A 13393-nucleotide genomic window follows, 5' to 3' on the forward strand; every position below is an offset into this window, starting at 1 on the left:
CGGGGGGCGGAGCTTTGTGTCCCCGCGGCGCCCCGGCGTTGCCATGGAGACGCGGCCGCGCCGTCGGGCCGGGCCGCCATGGAGCTGACGGGCGGGCGCTACCGCGGCGGCACCGTGCGCAGCAGGTGGGCCCGGCGGGGAGCGGGGCTGCCGCCCGCCCGGCCCCTCCCGACCGCTCTGTCTCCTGCAGGATGGAGGGACAGGGCTCCTACACGCTGCCGACGGGCACCGAGTACCGGGGCGAGCTGAAGGACGGGATGTTTCACGGCGAGGGAGAGCTGCTCTTCCCCGGCGGCGGCACTTACCGGGCGCTCTGGCACCGCGGGGTGCCCACGCAGGTACCCCGGGCTGGGGGACCCGCACCACCGGGGAGCGGCCCCGCCCGCAGGCCACGCTGCGGGGGAGGTTTTGAGCTGAAATAAGCGGATTTCTGAGCCAAGCCAATTTTTGGTCCCCTCGGCACATCTCGTCCCCAGACGCCGCTCGGGGCCGGGCATCCCGCAGCTGCGGTTCCCAGCGCTGCGCAGACCCGTGCGCAGCCAGCGCGCGGTTTTGGCAGCGGGAACGCTGGCCCTGCTCGTGCTCGACCCATCCATCATGTTTATTAACTCTGTGCTTGAACACGTTTTGCAGGGGAAATACACTTTTGCAGATGGTCTCAAATACGAAGATAAAAAATGGCATTACTGTGACGGCTACGACAGAAGATTTTACACAGAAATCTGTTTTGGTCTTAAACCAGCAGGTACTGAATTGCGTTTGCGATCCTGAGAGTCTGGAAGGAATTAAACTAACAACTTTGCTTAAGAAAGATTAATTTGGCTACATGAGTAACATGGAGCAGAAATGCTCTGGCTAATTTCAGGCCCTGGCCGTCGGACGCTGCCAGAAGAATGCTGACACCACCTTCCAGCAGCGCCCAACGGCTGCGTGGGCTCCTCTTGAGTGAGGACCCGCAGGATGGGGCTCTGTTATCCGCAGCTTTTGACATCCTCATTAACCCTTTTATACATCTCACCTTCACTGCATTAGCACTGTGCTTTTAGTAGAGAAAACTTGAGCAAAAGCAACTCACTTACATGCAGAAGATCAAATAAAGTTTGAAGAAGATCAAATAAAGTTTGAATGCATCGATCCCACGTAGCTTTTTAGTAGATACCAACATAAACACTTGTGTCCAGTCCATATTTTTGCTAAAGACCTTTGTAATATCGTTATTTGCCTGTAGTCAAAAGGTGAAAATATTTATAAAGAACAAGTGACTATAATACGTAATGTAACACATAAAATACTCTTCGTTATAGAAAGGGTATTTTGGCGATGACGTGCAGCCGTGCTGGGAGGCCAGCAAGTCCCCTGGCCCCATTTTGGGGTTTGGGGTCAGATGTGTAATGTTCGCTCAGTGGGCTGAATCACAGGACTGTGAATGAGAAATCAAAGTGATGTCTTTTGTCACACACTTTCTGTGTATGGATTTTTCCATTTTCATTTTCCCTATCTTCAAAATTGGCAAAAAGGTAAGGTAACCACATTGTTTTTATAGCAAATGCAGTGGAAATGTAATATTTGGTAGTTATCTTATCAAAGGCACAGATGCAAAAGAAAAAAAAGGGCAAAATAAAGCAAACCCTTTGTTGTTGTTGTTGTTTTCTTTAGGCATTGCTCAGCTTACAAATCTGGAGCCTCCCCGAAATATCCCACAAGGATGTTACGACTGTGGTGATGGATTCTATAATCCTGAAACCAGAGTGGTTGTTGACTACAAACTCAGGTTCCTGAGATACGCAGGTATGATTCACTTCTTCCGCAAGGTAAACTGAGATGAGTTTATTAGTCATGTTATGTTCTGGGATGCGTGATTAAATGTAAAACATTTTAAAAGTCCATGATTTGGTTCTGTTATCACCGACCTAAAATATTTTTTACCTATTTATTTTTATCAGTGATTTCTGTATCCCCAGAGTCATATAAATCATATTTTGCAAAATTACAATGAGGTATTCCCAAGCAGATATAAATAAATGTATTTTATTACCGTTTGGTATGTTAATCTCAGGAAAATGTTCAGTCTCTGCCATGATGATCTCAGGCAAGGGAGTGGTTGTAAGGTGCACATCACCCGTCCTGAAAGGGAATAAACTCCGTGTTGTGAACCAGCAAAGGGCTTAAGCTTGTGCTTATCTCTAAATGTTAGAATAGACCGTTCTATTGAAATGGGTCTTAGGGCTATGTTGAAATACCTTGCTGAACAGGAAGCTCTCTTGTCACCTTGTATGGCTGTGTCCTAGGTAGAGTCTGGCAAATACTGGGTCTTGTGGATCAATACTCAAATGAAAAAGCCTCACGGCACATTAGTTCTCATCAAGCCAAGAGACACTTTTCAAATAAAAACACACAGAAGTGAGACAACTCAAAAAGTGTAATCTGACTTGAAAAAGCGCTTTGTGTTCTGCCTGTTTAACCTTTGTGTTTATCACCTTTTTAGTACAGATGTTTTTCAAAATTAAAATTATTTCTAAAAGCACCCATCCTCCCACCCCATTTTTTTTTGTCTCCTTAACGTCCAAATTGCAAGACTCGGTGACTGCAGAAGACAGAACGTTTCCCCTTCGGTGTGACACAGTTTAACAGTTTTGCTGCTTGGAATCTCCATTTTTTCAATGGATTTACTATTTGTTGAAACAAATTCTGCTCAGCTCAACTTTCAGGAGCTTTCCTATGTACACACTGTGATACTGGAGGAGGGAAGTGAAGGGGGGGTTAAATGAATCGGAGATACCATCTGCTATAAAATATACCCTATGATACATGGCCTGTTTTATAAACGTTGAATAAAAACTGATCTAGATTATTACAAATGGCATTGATCCAAAATACTGGAATGCAGTGGGCCTACTGATGAGGAAGATAAGCACCATGCTTTCCAAAAACACAGGAACCTACACAGATTAGGACAGGAGGGAACGCCTTGGAATTCAATTTATTGTTTTTTAATCTGTTCTTTGAACTCATTGTCCTTTATGACATTTATCTCAAACCCTACAAACTATATCAATCAATATTTGCTAAGCGGAGCGGCGTGCAGCCCCACGGAGCTGCCGGAGAGGTGCTTTGCGTGGCGGTTCCACTGAGAGCCCTGTACACAAAGTTAAACTTGTTGATGTGAGTGTGAAGGAGGAATGTGCGGTGTGGGCCAGACCCTTCCTCCCAAGAACACGAACACAATTGAGAAGCCCGGCACTTGCTCGACATCAGAGGAACTCTTACCGCCCCAGGAGAGATGATTCAGGACACAAGGCCACCGCAGTAAGGAAAAAAAGAGAAGAAAAAACCCCAGCTGTAAGCAGAAGAAACTGAGGAAGAGGCTGGGATGACAGGGAACAGATCCAGAATTGCTCCATTATAGGTTGGGCAGGAAGGAGCAGGAAAACCTCCAGGCTTCCAGCCAAGTCTTGAAAGCATCAAAAGCAGATGGTAGGAAGCATTCAGGAAGTTCTTACAACAGCTTGACAGGTTTACCAAAATGACACGGTCTTCCTCGGGTCTGGCAGCAGGCGTTCAGAGCGCTCCAGTTCTCACCTTTCACCCTGGGACGGAGCCATTTCTGATTGTTTCTCGTTCGTTTGGGGAGGAGGGCGAGGAAGCGCGCGGCCTTGGCACCAACCTGCGGCCAAACGGGCAGCGTCCCGGTACCGCTCCAGAAAAGAAGAGACGCCGTTTGAAATGACCGAGCCTGCTCTCCTCGCGTCGTTGTCCGGATGAGCGTGTGTGGAGCCCCGGGGAGGCTGCTGGTGAATTTGGCAAGCCTCGCTCTTCGCGAGCGTGGAGGTCTGATCCTCATTTACTGAACGAGCTCTTACTGCTAAAGCAGTGCAAAGGCCCATCGTGAAAACATAATCAGGCCCAGGGAATTAAATGACAGCAACAGTTTTCTTAAGCGTTTTTATCTAGCAAAGTTTTCCAAATTCTCATTACAGTCCTGCAGTTATTGCTCCATCCCTAAACCTCTGTTTCCTCGGGGATGCTCAAATTTCTCTTGATTCTCCATGTGTTCTTCAATCTTTTCTTTTTTCCAGTATTGTGAAGTACGCAAAATTGGACACATAAATAAGAATAGGAATGCTCGTTTGTAAGAAGATAGGTTGTTTATTTTGAATAGATGCTAGTACTAGACTCCTGTTTCACTAGGACTATTACATGTTTTTTCTTTCCAGAAATAGGACTCCTGGCACCTTTGTAACCGTGTTTGGTCAAAAGAGAGATGGCAAGATTTCCCAGTTTGTCAGTGAAAAGTAGAAAATATATGGTGTTATTCTTAATGCAAAGACATTCAGGTTTTAGGACCCCCAAACATCAAAGAAGCCCACAGCTTTCAAAGAGAAAATACAGTCAGGAATAGGAATTTTCTTCTACTGGCACGGAAGAGATTACAGGAGATTGCCTGGGTCACCTCTCTGCTGATGAAAAGCAAAGACACTTACGATGAAAATCACTCTGTTTCTCTTCTGGTTCTCCCCAGGATGGGTTAAATCATATAAAAGACACAAAGCCTGCCTCTACCCCGAAAGCTCAGGCATGTAACTGAATTAACACGCGTGTTATTAAGAGCAGGATTCGGCCAGGAAAACCAGGACAAATGTCTTCTGAGGAGGAGAGGTTTTGGTGTTGCTGCAATGCCAAGCCAGCCAGCAATCAGCTTGGGATTTCTACAAGCCTGAAAGTCTTGTCAAAAGCAGCAGGAAAAATCCTGCTGCTTCAGGAATCATTATGAGCTGAAAGGGTCAAGATTCAAGAACATTATTTTATTATAGTTTAGAAAAGTCTGGGGTTAGAGTGTCTGACGTCCCTTGGTTGTGAGGCTGACCCAACTCCGCAGGCAAGGGTGCGAAGCCATTTTAATTCTGAGCCTTAGTGATCACAGACTGTAGTACAGTTTCCTCACATTGTTACCTTGGGATGAAGATTCTTATACTTAGTCTGAAAGAACTTAGAAGCGAAATTTTTTGAAAGTGCACAGCGACATATTCATCCATTCTGGGTTTATCCAAGCGTGCAAATCCATGAGATAAATCTCCTACATTTAGACGTTTTTGTCTTACAACTCAGAGCTGACTTGCACCAAGTGCTTTTTGAGAAATGTAGACTTGTCTGAAAAATGTGGTTGAGAAACAGAGCCATAACCACTCAATAATTGCACAGGGTAATATTTCTGTACCTACCCTCATGTACCCCAAATACATGCAGATGTTTGCGTGCTCTTTCTCATAAACTACTGGAGGACTGGGTGTGGGATGAAGACCTGGCAATTTTTCAGGCCTGGAGTATTTCTGGAAAGAAGACAGCAAGTTTAACTTCAAGTCGGCTGTGGTGCAGGAAGAAAGATTGACTGCTCTTGGGGATCGTGCACGGAGCTTTATTCCCTGTTCTTCTTTGAAACTGCCCGTTCTGCTGATGGAGGGAGTGGATGAACACTCCGATTCCAGGCTGGTCCCTGCTCATTGCCTAAGAATGTAAGAGTTGTTTTGGCAGATGCCCTTAGCAAAGGAGAGGAGAGCCCCAGCAACACGCTTACCGAGGGAATATAGTATTTTTGTTCGAATGAATTTAGCTTCCCATAGATTTAAATGTCTACTTATAACGCAGGACCATTTAATCTTTTGTACATTTGTTTCTTTTTTATTTGACTTAAGATACTGAATTTAGATGAGGTTTAGTTCCTACATATTGAAACTCTTAAAAGCTCTTCAAATAATTGTTCTTTGGATACTTGTTAAGCTAAAGAAATCAGTTTTGATCGGCAGTAAAAGTTCATGCTATTTTAAGTGCAATGCTATAGCTATTTTCTGTTGTATATTTAATCATTTTGAATTATATGTCATGTAAAAGATTTTAGCTCTGGGGCATTTGCCAGATGGCTGATTCTGCATTTCACACAACAAAAGAAATAATGTTTGTGTAAAGCTCTTAAAAATAGTTGGTAATCAGTATATTCTCCAACGAATAGGATCCAGACCTGTTTGGAAAAAAACCCCAGCTTTTGCAGAAATTAATTTAGAGGATTTGGTCTCTACCTCTGGGCTCCGAACAAAACAAATTGTGTCTATTGTTTGCTGATTTTTTAACATCTAACAAGTTAACTGAATTGTAAATTTTACTCATTTTTATGTTAAACGCTGTTTCTTGCAATCCATTGATCTTTTTTCTCTTTGCTTTGGCTGACAAACTTAGTTCTGAAAGCGGGGTTTTGTAGAACAGAGAGCCAATACCACTCTCCATTTACAACAGCAGAGCTCACAACTGTGAGTAGCCATTTGCTGTTCTTGAAACAGCTCAAGCGCTTGTCCTTTTTCCTGTTAACTCCTTTCTCTGGCCTCTTTGATTCATATTCCTCCAAAACACCATTGCAAGACACATTTTCTCTCTGTACCGTGGCACTCAGCTTGTTTGCTTTGCCCACAAAGCTCTACACAAGTCTGTACAACTTCAGTTCTTGATCTTGTCTCCTCCATCTCCCACACACTTTTTTCTCTTATGTCCAGTCCCAGGACATGGGGGTTTTTTTTGCCCACATTCATACAATTCCAATTTTCTGGTTCTTGCTTTCCAAACCCACTGCTTCTACACCAGTCAGAAGATTTGAAAAATATTACAGTAAGGGAAAGGTTAGAAACTGCATCATAGCTCTTTCATCTGGATCTCCAAGTGTCGCTCACCCATCTCTTCCTATTTTTTGGTTGGAGAGCTTTTGTCTTGAGGTGAGAGCTTTGGACCTAAACAATCTCCCATGCTTAACAAATAAATGAGTCGAGGAGCCAGATCTTAGCCGGAGGAGAGACAGCACATCAGCAAGTGGCCAACTGGGGCGGCTGGGGGAGGCAAACAGTGAGTGTGGAAGCGGAGATGGCAGAAGGAAGTGGAGCCTACTTAATGTAAAGATGCCAGACTCCTACAAGAAGTAGCTTCATGTCTATTCTTACTCTGCCGCAAACACTTTTTTAAATGTTGGACCAATTCTCCTACCCATCATATGCTCTTTTAAGACATTTTTATGTAGAAATGAATCAATATTATTTACATTCAAGACTATAGCCAACAATGATAATATATGCATCGTGATATAAGTTACTACAATAATTTTGGTAGCTATAGCTTTTGCAGATATATTGTGCCTTGTGGCTTCCTGGTCTTAAAAAAAAAACCTGTGAAAATTTCAATTCCAAATAGTGGCATGCCAAGAATAACACCTTTGTTTGTGTGCCGGCCATCCTATTGTGTATCCATTGAATAGGTTACACACAAGTCTTATAGGCACTTATATTCAACTATACGGTGCATGTGAAAACAAATTTTAGAAGAGATGGAAAGTTCATTTGGGGGCCATTTTGGAATTACAGTAATTAGAAGTAAATGGAAGGCTGAGAATTTGTGGGTGGAAGCAAAGGTTAATTGGAAATGTATTTTCCATTTTCTTGCCAGCCCCGATGTTGGCGGGGTCAGGTGCAGTAAGGAAAGTGGTGCTGGGGATGCGGGAGGGCGGTGGAAATGAGAGGGGTGTGCCAGGCAGGATCCACGGCCGAGATGCTATCACAGCCAGGGGAACTGTGCAGTGGAAGAACGCGATAAACTGCGCTGCGGGTGACGGGAGGAGCCCGGCGCGCGAAAGAATTAAACGATACTGTTGTTTACAATGGTCTGTGTGTGCTTGGCCCTCTGCAAACAGAGAGGAAACTCCGCTCTCGGTCAAGGATCGTCTGCTGTAAACACAGGATCCCACGAGCCATGGCCGACACCTGGGGTGCAGAGTCCTCAGGAGCCTCTCATGGCTGAGGTTGCCACAAGCAACGCAGAAATGCAATAGCTCGAAGCAAATCGTTCTAAACTTTGCAATATGCATTTAATATAGAAAGATTAAATGCACCTAAATTACAGTATATTTTCATGTCGTCCCTTGGAAGCGCACTGAAGCAAGCCCACCCTGAATTTTCAGCTGTTTCTAATCCCGGCTGAGAGATAAATCTGCAGCGCGTAGCTGGGAAAGTCTCTTCTGCCACTACTTCTAGACTGAGCATTGAAAATGAGACAAGTGGTTTCGTTTTGCAGAGATGTTGAGCAGAAATGCACTGATTTAAGTGGGCTGCAGTCTGAGCTCGCTGTGGAACACACCTAACAGCATTTTCTACAGACCCCTGTTTGGATGTGGAGTTTGGAGCTTCCACTAAAGCCGCCCAAACCAAGCAAGAAACTTGCAAAGCAATAATTGTTGAGAAAAACGCATTTTGAAATGGGCTACTTACAGGAACATAGGACAACCAACAGATTTAGTTGGGTCTTATTTGCCTAAAAAGCCTCTCTATCCGGACTGACCTGTTGGCGCTGCAGCCAGTGTCCAGCAGCAGGTGAGAGGAACCGCGGCCCTGGTTAATCCCCGCTGGGGGCAGATGCTGCTGGGGGGCTCGCTCATGCAGGTGGGGGCCAGGGCCGGCTCGGACGCCTCTGCCTGCTTAACGAAAACAGCCTGGGTTAATTACCAAAATTAAAAAGAAGCTCTCCCGGTTTGGGCTGGCTGAGAGGCTGGCCCACAATATTCAAACTATGTCCTGTGGGTGCTAGAAAACTGTTCTTATTTTTGACTGAGACAGAAGGAAATAATTCAAAAGAATCAGTCAATACTCACATGTACTCTAACAGCTCATACATTCAAATCTCTCGCTCTCTCTGTTTCAAGATTTCAATGATATGTCATGATAACAATATTTCATTGACTTGGGAGGAAATAACCTTTACTAACCGACTAGGGATACAGCAGATTGCAATAACATTTTCAGACAAAGCTTTTTTCCTTTACCTTCAAATATCAACGTGGTCAATGGTCTTCAGCAAAGCCTCTTCCATGAATGTATATTCTACTGAGGAAAATCTAAAAAAAGGCTAAACTTTTAAAGATAAACATGCTGACACAAAATTCAGCACACAACGTGGAGAGCCCCACACCACCTAATTGTGCACAGGGTGATAATTTACCACTGATTAAAGAGTTTGGTGGGTTTTTTTTTTTCAAATCTTTTTTAAAAGGAAAATTACTTCTGAAGGTGAAGATGTGCTTAGACAATCATATTAACATATTCAAACAATTGCAATTTGCAAAATAGTAATTACAACTCACTATCCGGTAGCATTAATCAAACTTCAAGGTTTAATTCCATTTTAAATATTGATGAAATGTGATTCTCCAATCTAACCCTGGTGTTGCAGGGTTATGGAAGCAGCCAGTGACAGAAAGAGAGGAACGTGTAGTTAACAAGCAGCTGCCACAAAGAGGGATCGGCATCTGTGATTTAAATTGTTAGCTGCACAGTCAGGTAGAGTGTAAAAAGGGTAGTCAAGAGGCTGTTAAGTCCATTGCTGCCAATTACTAACAATCAGGGAGGAGCTTTAAGACTTGTTCAGTACAATAAACCCAGTTTGTCTTGTTTCAGGGGTTACTACTGAAGAGGTTGCAGCTGCACTGATTCAAATAGCCCTAAAACTACAGTAATTATCAACCAGTCTTCTTTAGTGTAGCAAAAGTATGTTTTACCATAGCTTAACTCTTTACATTCTAATATTTCCCTGCCTCTTCTCGCATAGCTAGCCCTGGAGCCACTCTCATCTCTGGGCTTGTGCTGGATCATTCTCCATTTCCCCTTGCCCGGTGCGAAGAGCAGTAGTGCGGTGCGCCCGCCTCGGACCCCAGTTCTGCAGATTTGCTTTAGGGTATTTTTTGGAATAGCGAGTCATTACGTCTATTTTTCCTTCTCCTATAGAATGTTGGAATTCATATAGCTCATTCAGCTTTTACATCTGATTAAACCACATGCACGTTAAGCAGTGCTTACGAACATGTATTTAATTTGCACGGGATCAGATCACTGCATGAACCAAGACGTTTTGGGATAGGTCCAGGGAGCTAAAATCCTTAGAGCAACCTGCCTTGTGTGCAGGAGAACACGCAGTACAGAAGAGAACGATCCAGGCAGAGCGAGTTCGCGTCTGCTTTTGTCAGCGCTGCTCAGCTGAGCGGGCGCCGTGGTTGTCCCTGGGGAGGCAGGCTGGCCATTTCTGGCACTCAGGTGAGCCACATGCATCTGTACCAAACACCAGCTAGAGTACTGTACAGCACCTGTAAGTTTTGCTTATTCCCTCACCATGGCAGAAATAAAGTTTCATTTTCTTGCAATTATTACAAGCTCAGATAAACTAGATATTCTTTTTTTCCAGTTAAGGCACTTCCAGCTAAAATCCCAGAGATAGCAAGGCTGGACAATGTCTGTTCCAGCCGAGGCTCACGTGATGGCATCGTTACTGCGCCAGAACACCTAGTGCATAGAACAAAAGCCAGCACATTGATTATGGCTTTGATGTTGTTTTTACGAAAGCTTAAGGACCACATTTGCATTCCTGCCGCAGCCCTCAGTGGAATCGCTGCCTCCGCCAGGATTGCCTGGTCTTTAAGCAAGATTCAGCGCGCATATTTTTAGTTTCCCTTTTAGCTTATTTTTCAGCGTTTACTTTCTGCTGGCTTGTACCCAAATAAGAAACGTGCCATTCCAGCCGAGGGATGGTGCCTCGGCACAGGTGGTGGCCGGGATGCCACCAGAGCTGCTGGCCAGCAGCACCTTGGGAGGAGCCAAGGCCAGCGCTCAACTCACTGCAGCAGGAATGAGAGAAAAGGGAGCGTAGCATGAAAAAATACATATATATAAAAAAAGGAAAGACAAAGCGGATGAGTCAAACCCCACTGCAATCAATAAGATTAACCCCCAAGCTTGGAGACTTGTGCATCAGACCTAATTTGTCACACACCCTTCTCTGAACTTTCACTTCTCAGATCAGCACAACTTCGTGCCCAGGACCTTGTACATTTTGCATTTCTAATGCTATTGTGTTGCTTTACCTTAAAGGTCCAAGATGCCCATGAAAATGGGGCTCCTTGCAAGCACCAACATGCTGCTTTCTGCCCAGGCAGGGAGCTCAGCTGGGCAGGGCAGCTGTGTAAATACAATAAATGGGATTAGGTGCTATGCCAAGCAATGGTCCCAGCCCCGAGATTGCAGCCCCCTCGGCTCCATCCTGCCCGCAATCATCTATTCTTTCAGGTAATAAGGGCTGCTACAAACCCCTTAAAATTTAAATGGAGGCAGGTTAGAAATACACATCCCAGGCAGCTGATGTGAATTTGCTAAGACAGGGGTAAACACAAGCAGCGGCTCTACTACATTTCATTTACAGAAAAATAAATACGGGTATCGTTGCAAGTAATACTTTGATTATGTTTTCAAGGCTTTTTGAAGTTTGCTTCTGCTGCTCTGCACTGATCTCTTTTCCCCGACACAAACACAAAAGAAAAGGCTGCAGAACGGTTTTTGGAGACAAGACTGTTTAAATCCCCAGAATTAAGAAGCCACATCTTAACATTTGCCAAGTTATTTTTTTCCAATCACACACAAGATTTCTATTCAAACTTTGCTGGACAATTGTTTTCTCCTACATTGTCTTTGTTTTTTTTTCTTTCCACACTGTCATTATGCTCTGAGAATAAATATGACAGACATGAATACTAACAAGGGACACAAAAGATGCTCTAAAATATGTCTATCAGCCACTATATCTGCTTATTGATACCTGGCATTACACACATTTCAGAAACAGCACTGAAAGCAAAGCTGGAAGACAAGAACCCAGCCTTTGCTTATGGATTTTGCTTTACCTTCACTTTCCATAAACCGACCAGCAATGCAGACACGGAATTTAAAAAATGTCTCTTCATTTCTGATAGTTTGAACGTATCTCCTGCACATCTGCCAGGAAGTCAAAAAAATGAAAGATATACTTGTAAATCTCATCATTTCACCCAAGCTAATCTTATCAAACAGACGAACAACCAGAGTCATTGCCATAGATCCAGCACCTCCTGCCTTGTCAGATTCCACCAGAACAGCATACGGTCCTTTAAAGAACACAAACTGTGTTCTAGGAGATGCCATTGGCTAAAAAGGGATTAATTTCTCAAAAGAAAAATTGCTTATTTGAGGTGCACCCCAGTGATGCAAAAAGCAGGTCGGACATGGTGGTATTTGGCATTTCTTTATCTCTCTTTTAGATGATGACGAGCACGAATGGATCGTTGGGACCTGCCGGAAAGCCGGGTATAAAACAACTGAACATCAACCGAAACCATGAGAACAGCTTTTGCTAGACAATAATATTCCAAAGCAGGTAATCTGATTCACAAAAGACCTAATTTGTCCTTCTGGATCTGTCTCACCCTTTCCCTCCACAAGAATATAATCTATTTGTCATCTTTGTCAGCACAAACAAAAATGGAAATAATCATTTAATCAGTCATGCTGGGAAAAAGCCCCGGAAAACAGCAGACTGTGCGCACAATGATATTGCTGAGAGGTGTGTGCTGTGGTACATACACACGTTATTAAGCCTGAAAACAATTTGTTAAAAAGAGTGCCTCAGATTTGGTGTTGAAGTCATTCAAATCCATCTTAATCAACATTATTTTCCCAGATTTTAGTTAGCTGTCCTGGTGAATTCCTTTCCTCTCTTTTTGCTCAGTACTTTGATATTGATTGATCATTGTAATAATGTACACCAGAGGTATTCTTTAATGACTGGTTTGCTAACTAGGAAATTATATCCATTTACTACGAACGTTTGTTGAACTCTCCTGAAGCCAGAGTTTAACAAAATAATAAAAGAGGAAAACTGGGTGGGTTGCTGCTTGATTAGTAAGCCAGAAAGTATTTAAAAATAAAAGAAAATGGAATTACATCATTTTCTGGATGTAAGTGCCAGCACTTCTACTTGCATTAACTTTATTTATTACACAAATAAGACATTTACAAAGCACAACATTAAAAGTATGTAACAAAACAGACATTGGTTTTACAAAAAAGTGCTTACAATTTAGTTTTACTCTTTTTAAAATAAATATTAGTCTTGACTGTCCACTCATTCAGAGAAAATTTCTTTAACCGTTGTAGCCAAGACATGCAGAATTGCAACATGCGACGACAAATGATTGGCAGATGAAGTCAAACCGCTGTGTCGATGGTTGGCGTCTTGCAGATACCACGACCCCGCTAGCGCAGGGCTGGGTTCCCACTCCGGCCCCAGCGAGCACGTTGTGTCAGCACCTTTAGCTCGGGCGCTGGGGTTACCCAGCACGAGCCGAAAAACAAGATCAGTAACAAAACTGTCAACCATTCCACTTTCAGACCCTCGCCACGTTTAGTTACCGTGTTAAACCTGGGTGAAAAGCCTTTCGCTGGCTGTCTTCATTGGCTTTTGCCTGCAAAAGATTTGTAAATAGCAACTGGGAAGGTTGAGTACGCAGAGGCTG

General features: G+C 43.7%; 2 protein-coding genes across 5 annotated transcripts in view; both read left to right on the forward strand.

Moving 5' to 3' along the window:
- The first annotated feature begins 8 nt into the window (after positions 1–8).
- On the forward strand, positions 9–12771 carry MORN5 (MORN repeat containing 5). Of its 4 annotated transcripts, none has more exons than XM_065853905.2 (5): positions 9–125; positions 191–338; positions 634–745; positions 1657–1788; positions 12140–12771. In XM_065853905.2, the coding sequence occupies exons 1-5, from the start codon at positions 79–81 to the stop codon at positions 12217–12219; spliced, it is 519 nt and encodes a 172-aa protein (XP_065709977.1). In that variant the 5' UTR covers positions 9–78; the 3' UTR covers positions 12220–12771. The 4 variants fall into 4 exon arrangements, with proteins under 4 accessions (XP_065709977.1, XP_071673489.1, XP_065709978.1 ...); XM_071817388.1 differs by lacking the exon at positions 12140–12771 and adding an exon at positions 2576–5474; XM_065853906.2 differs by lacking the exon at positions 12140–12771 and adding an exon at positions 4215–5474.
- Positions 9386–13393, forward strand: part of RABGAP1 (RAB GTPase activating protein 1) — a 171806-nt gene continuing 167798 nt past the window's right edge. The window contains exon 1 of the mRNA XM_071817381.1: positions 9386–9389. The gene's annotated coding sequence lies outside the window, so the exon portion shown is untranslated. The remainder of the gene's footprint in view (positions 9390–13393) is intronic.

This window comes from Patagioenas fasciata, chromosome 20, assembly GCF_037038585.1.
Source record: "Patagioenas fasciata isolate bPatFas1 chromosome 20, bPatFas1.hap1, whole genome shotgun sequence".
NCBI lineage: Eukaryota > Metazoa > Chordata > Aves > Columbiformes > Columbidae > Patagioenas > Patagioenas fasciata.

Coding starts and splice junctions, on each gene's coding strand:
- MORN5 (XM_065853905.2), top strand. CDS start 79: ATGGAGCTGACGGGCGGGCGCTACCGCGGCGGCACCGTGCGCAGCAG. Junction 126..190: donor GGCGGCACCGTGCGCAGCAG/GTGGGCCCGGCG, acceptor TGTCTCCTGCAG/GATGGAGGGACAGGGCTCCT. Junction 339..633: donor ACCGCGGGGTGCCCACGCAG/GTACCCCGGGCT, acceptor CACGTTTTGCAG/GGGAAATACACTTTTGCAGA.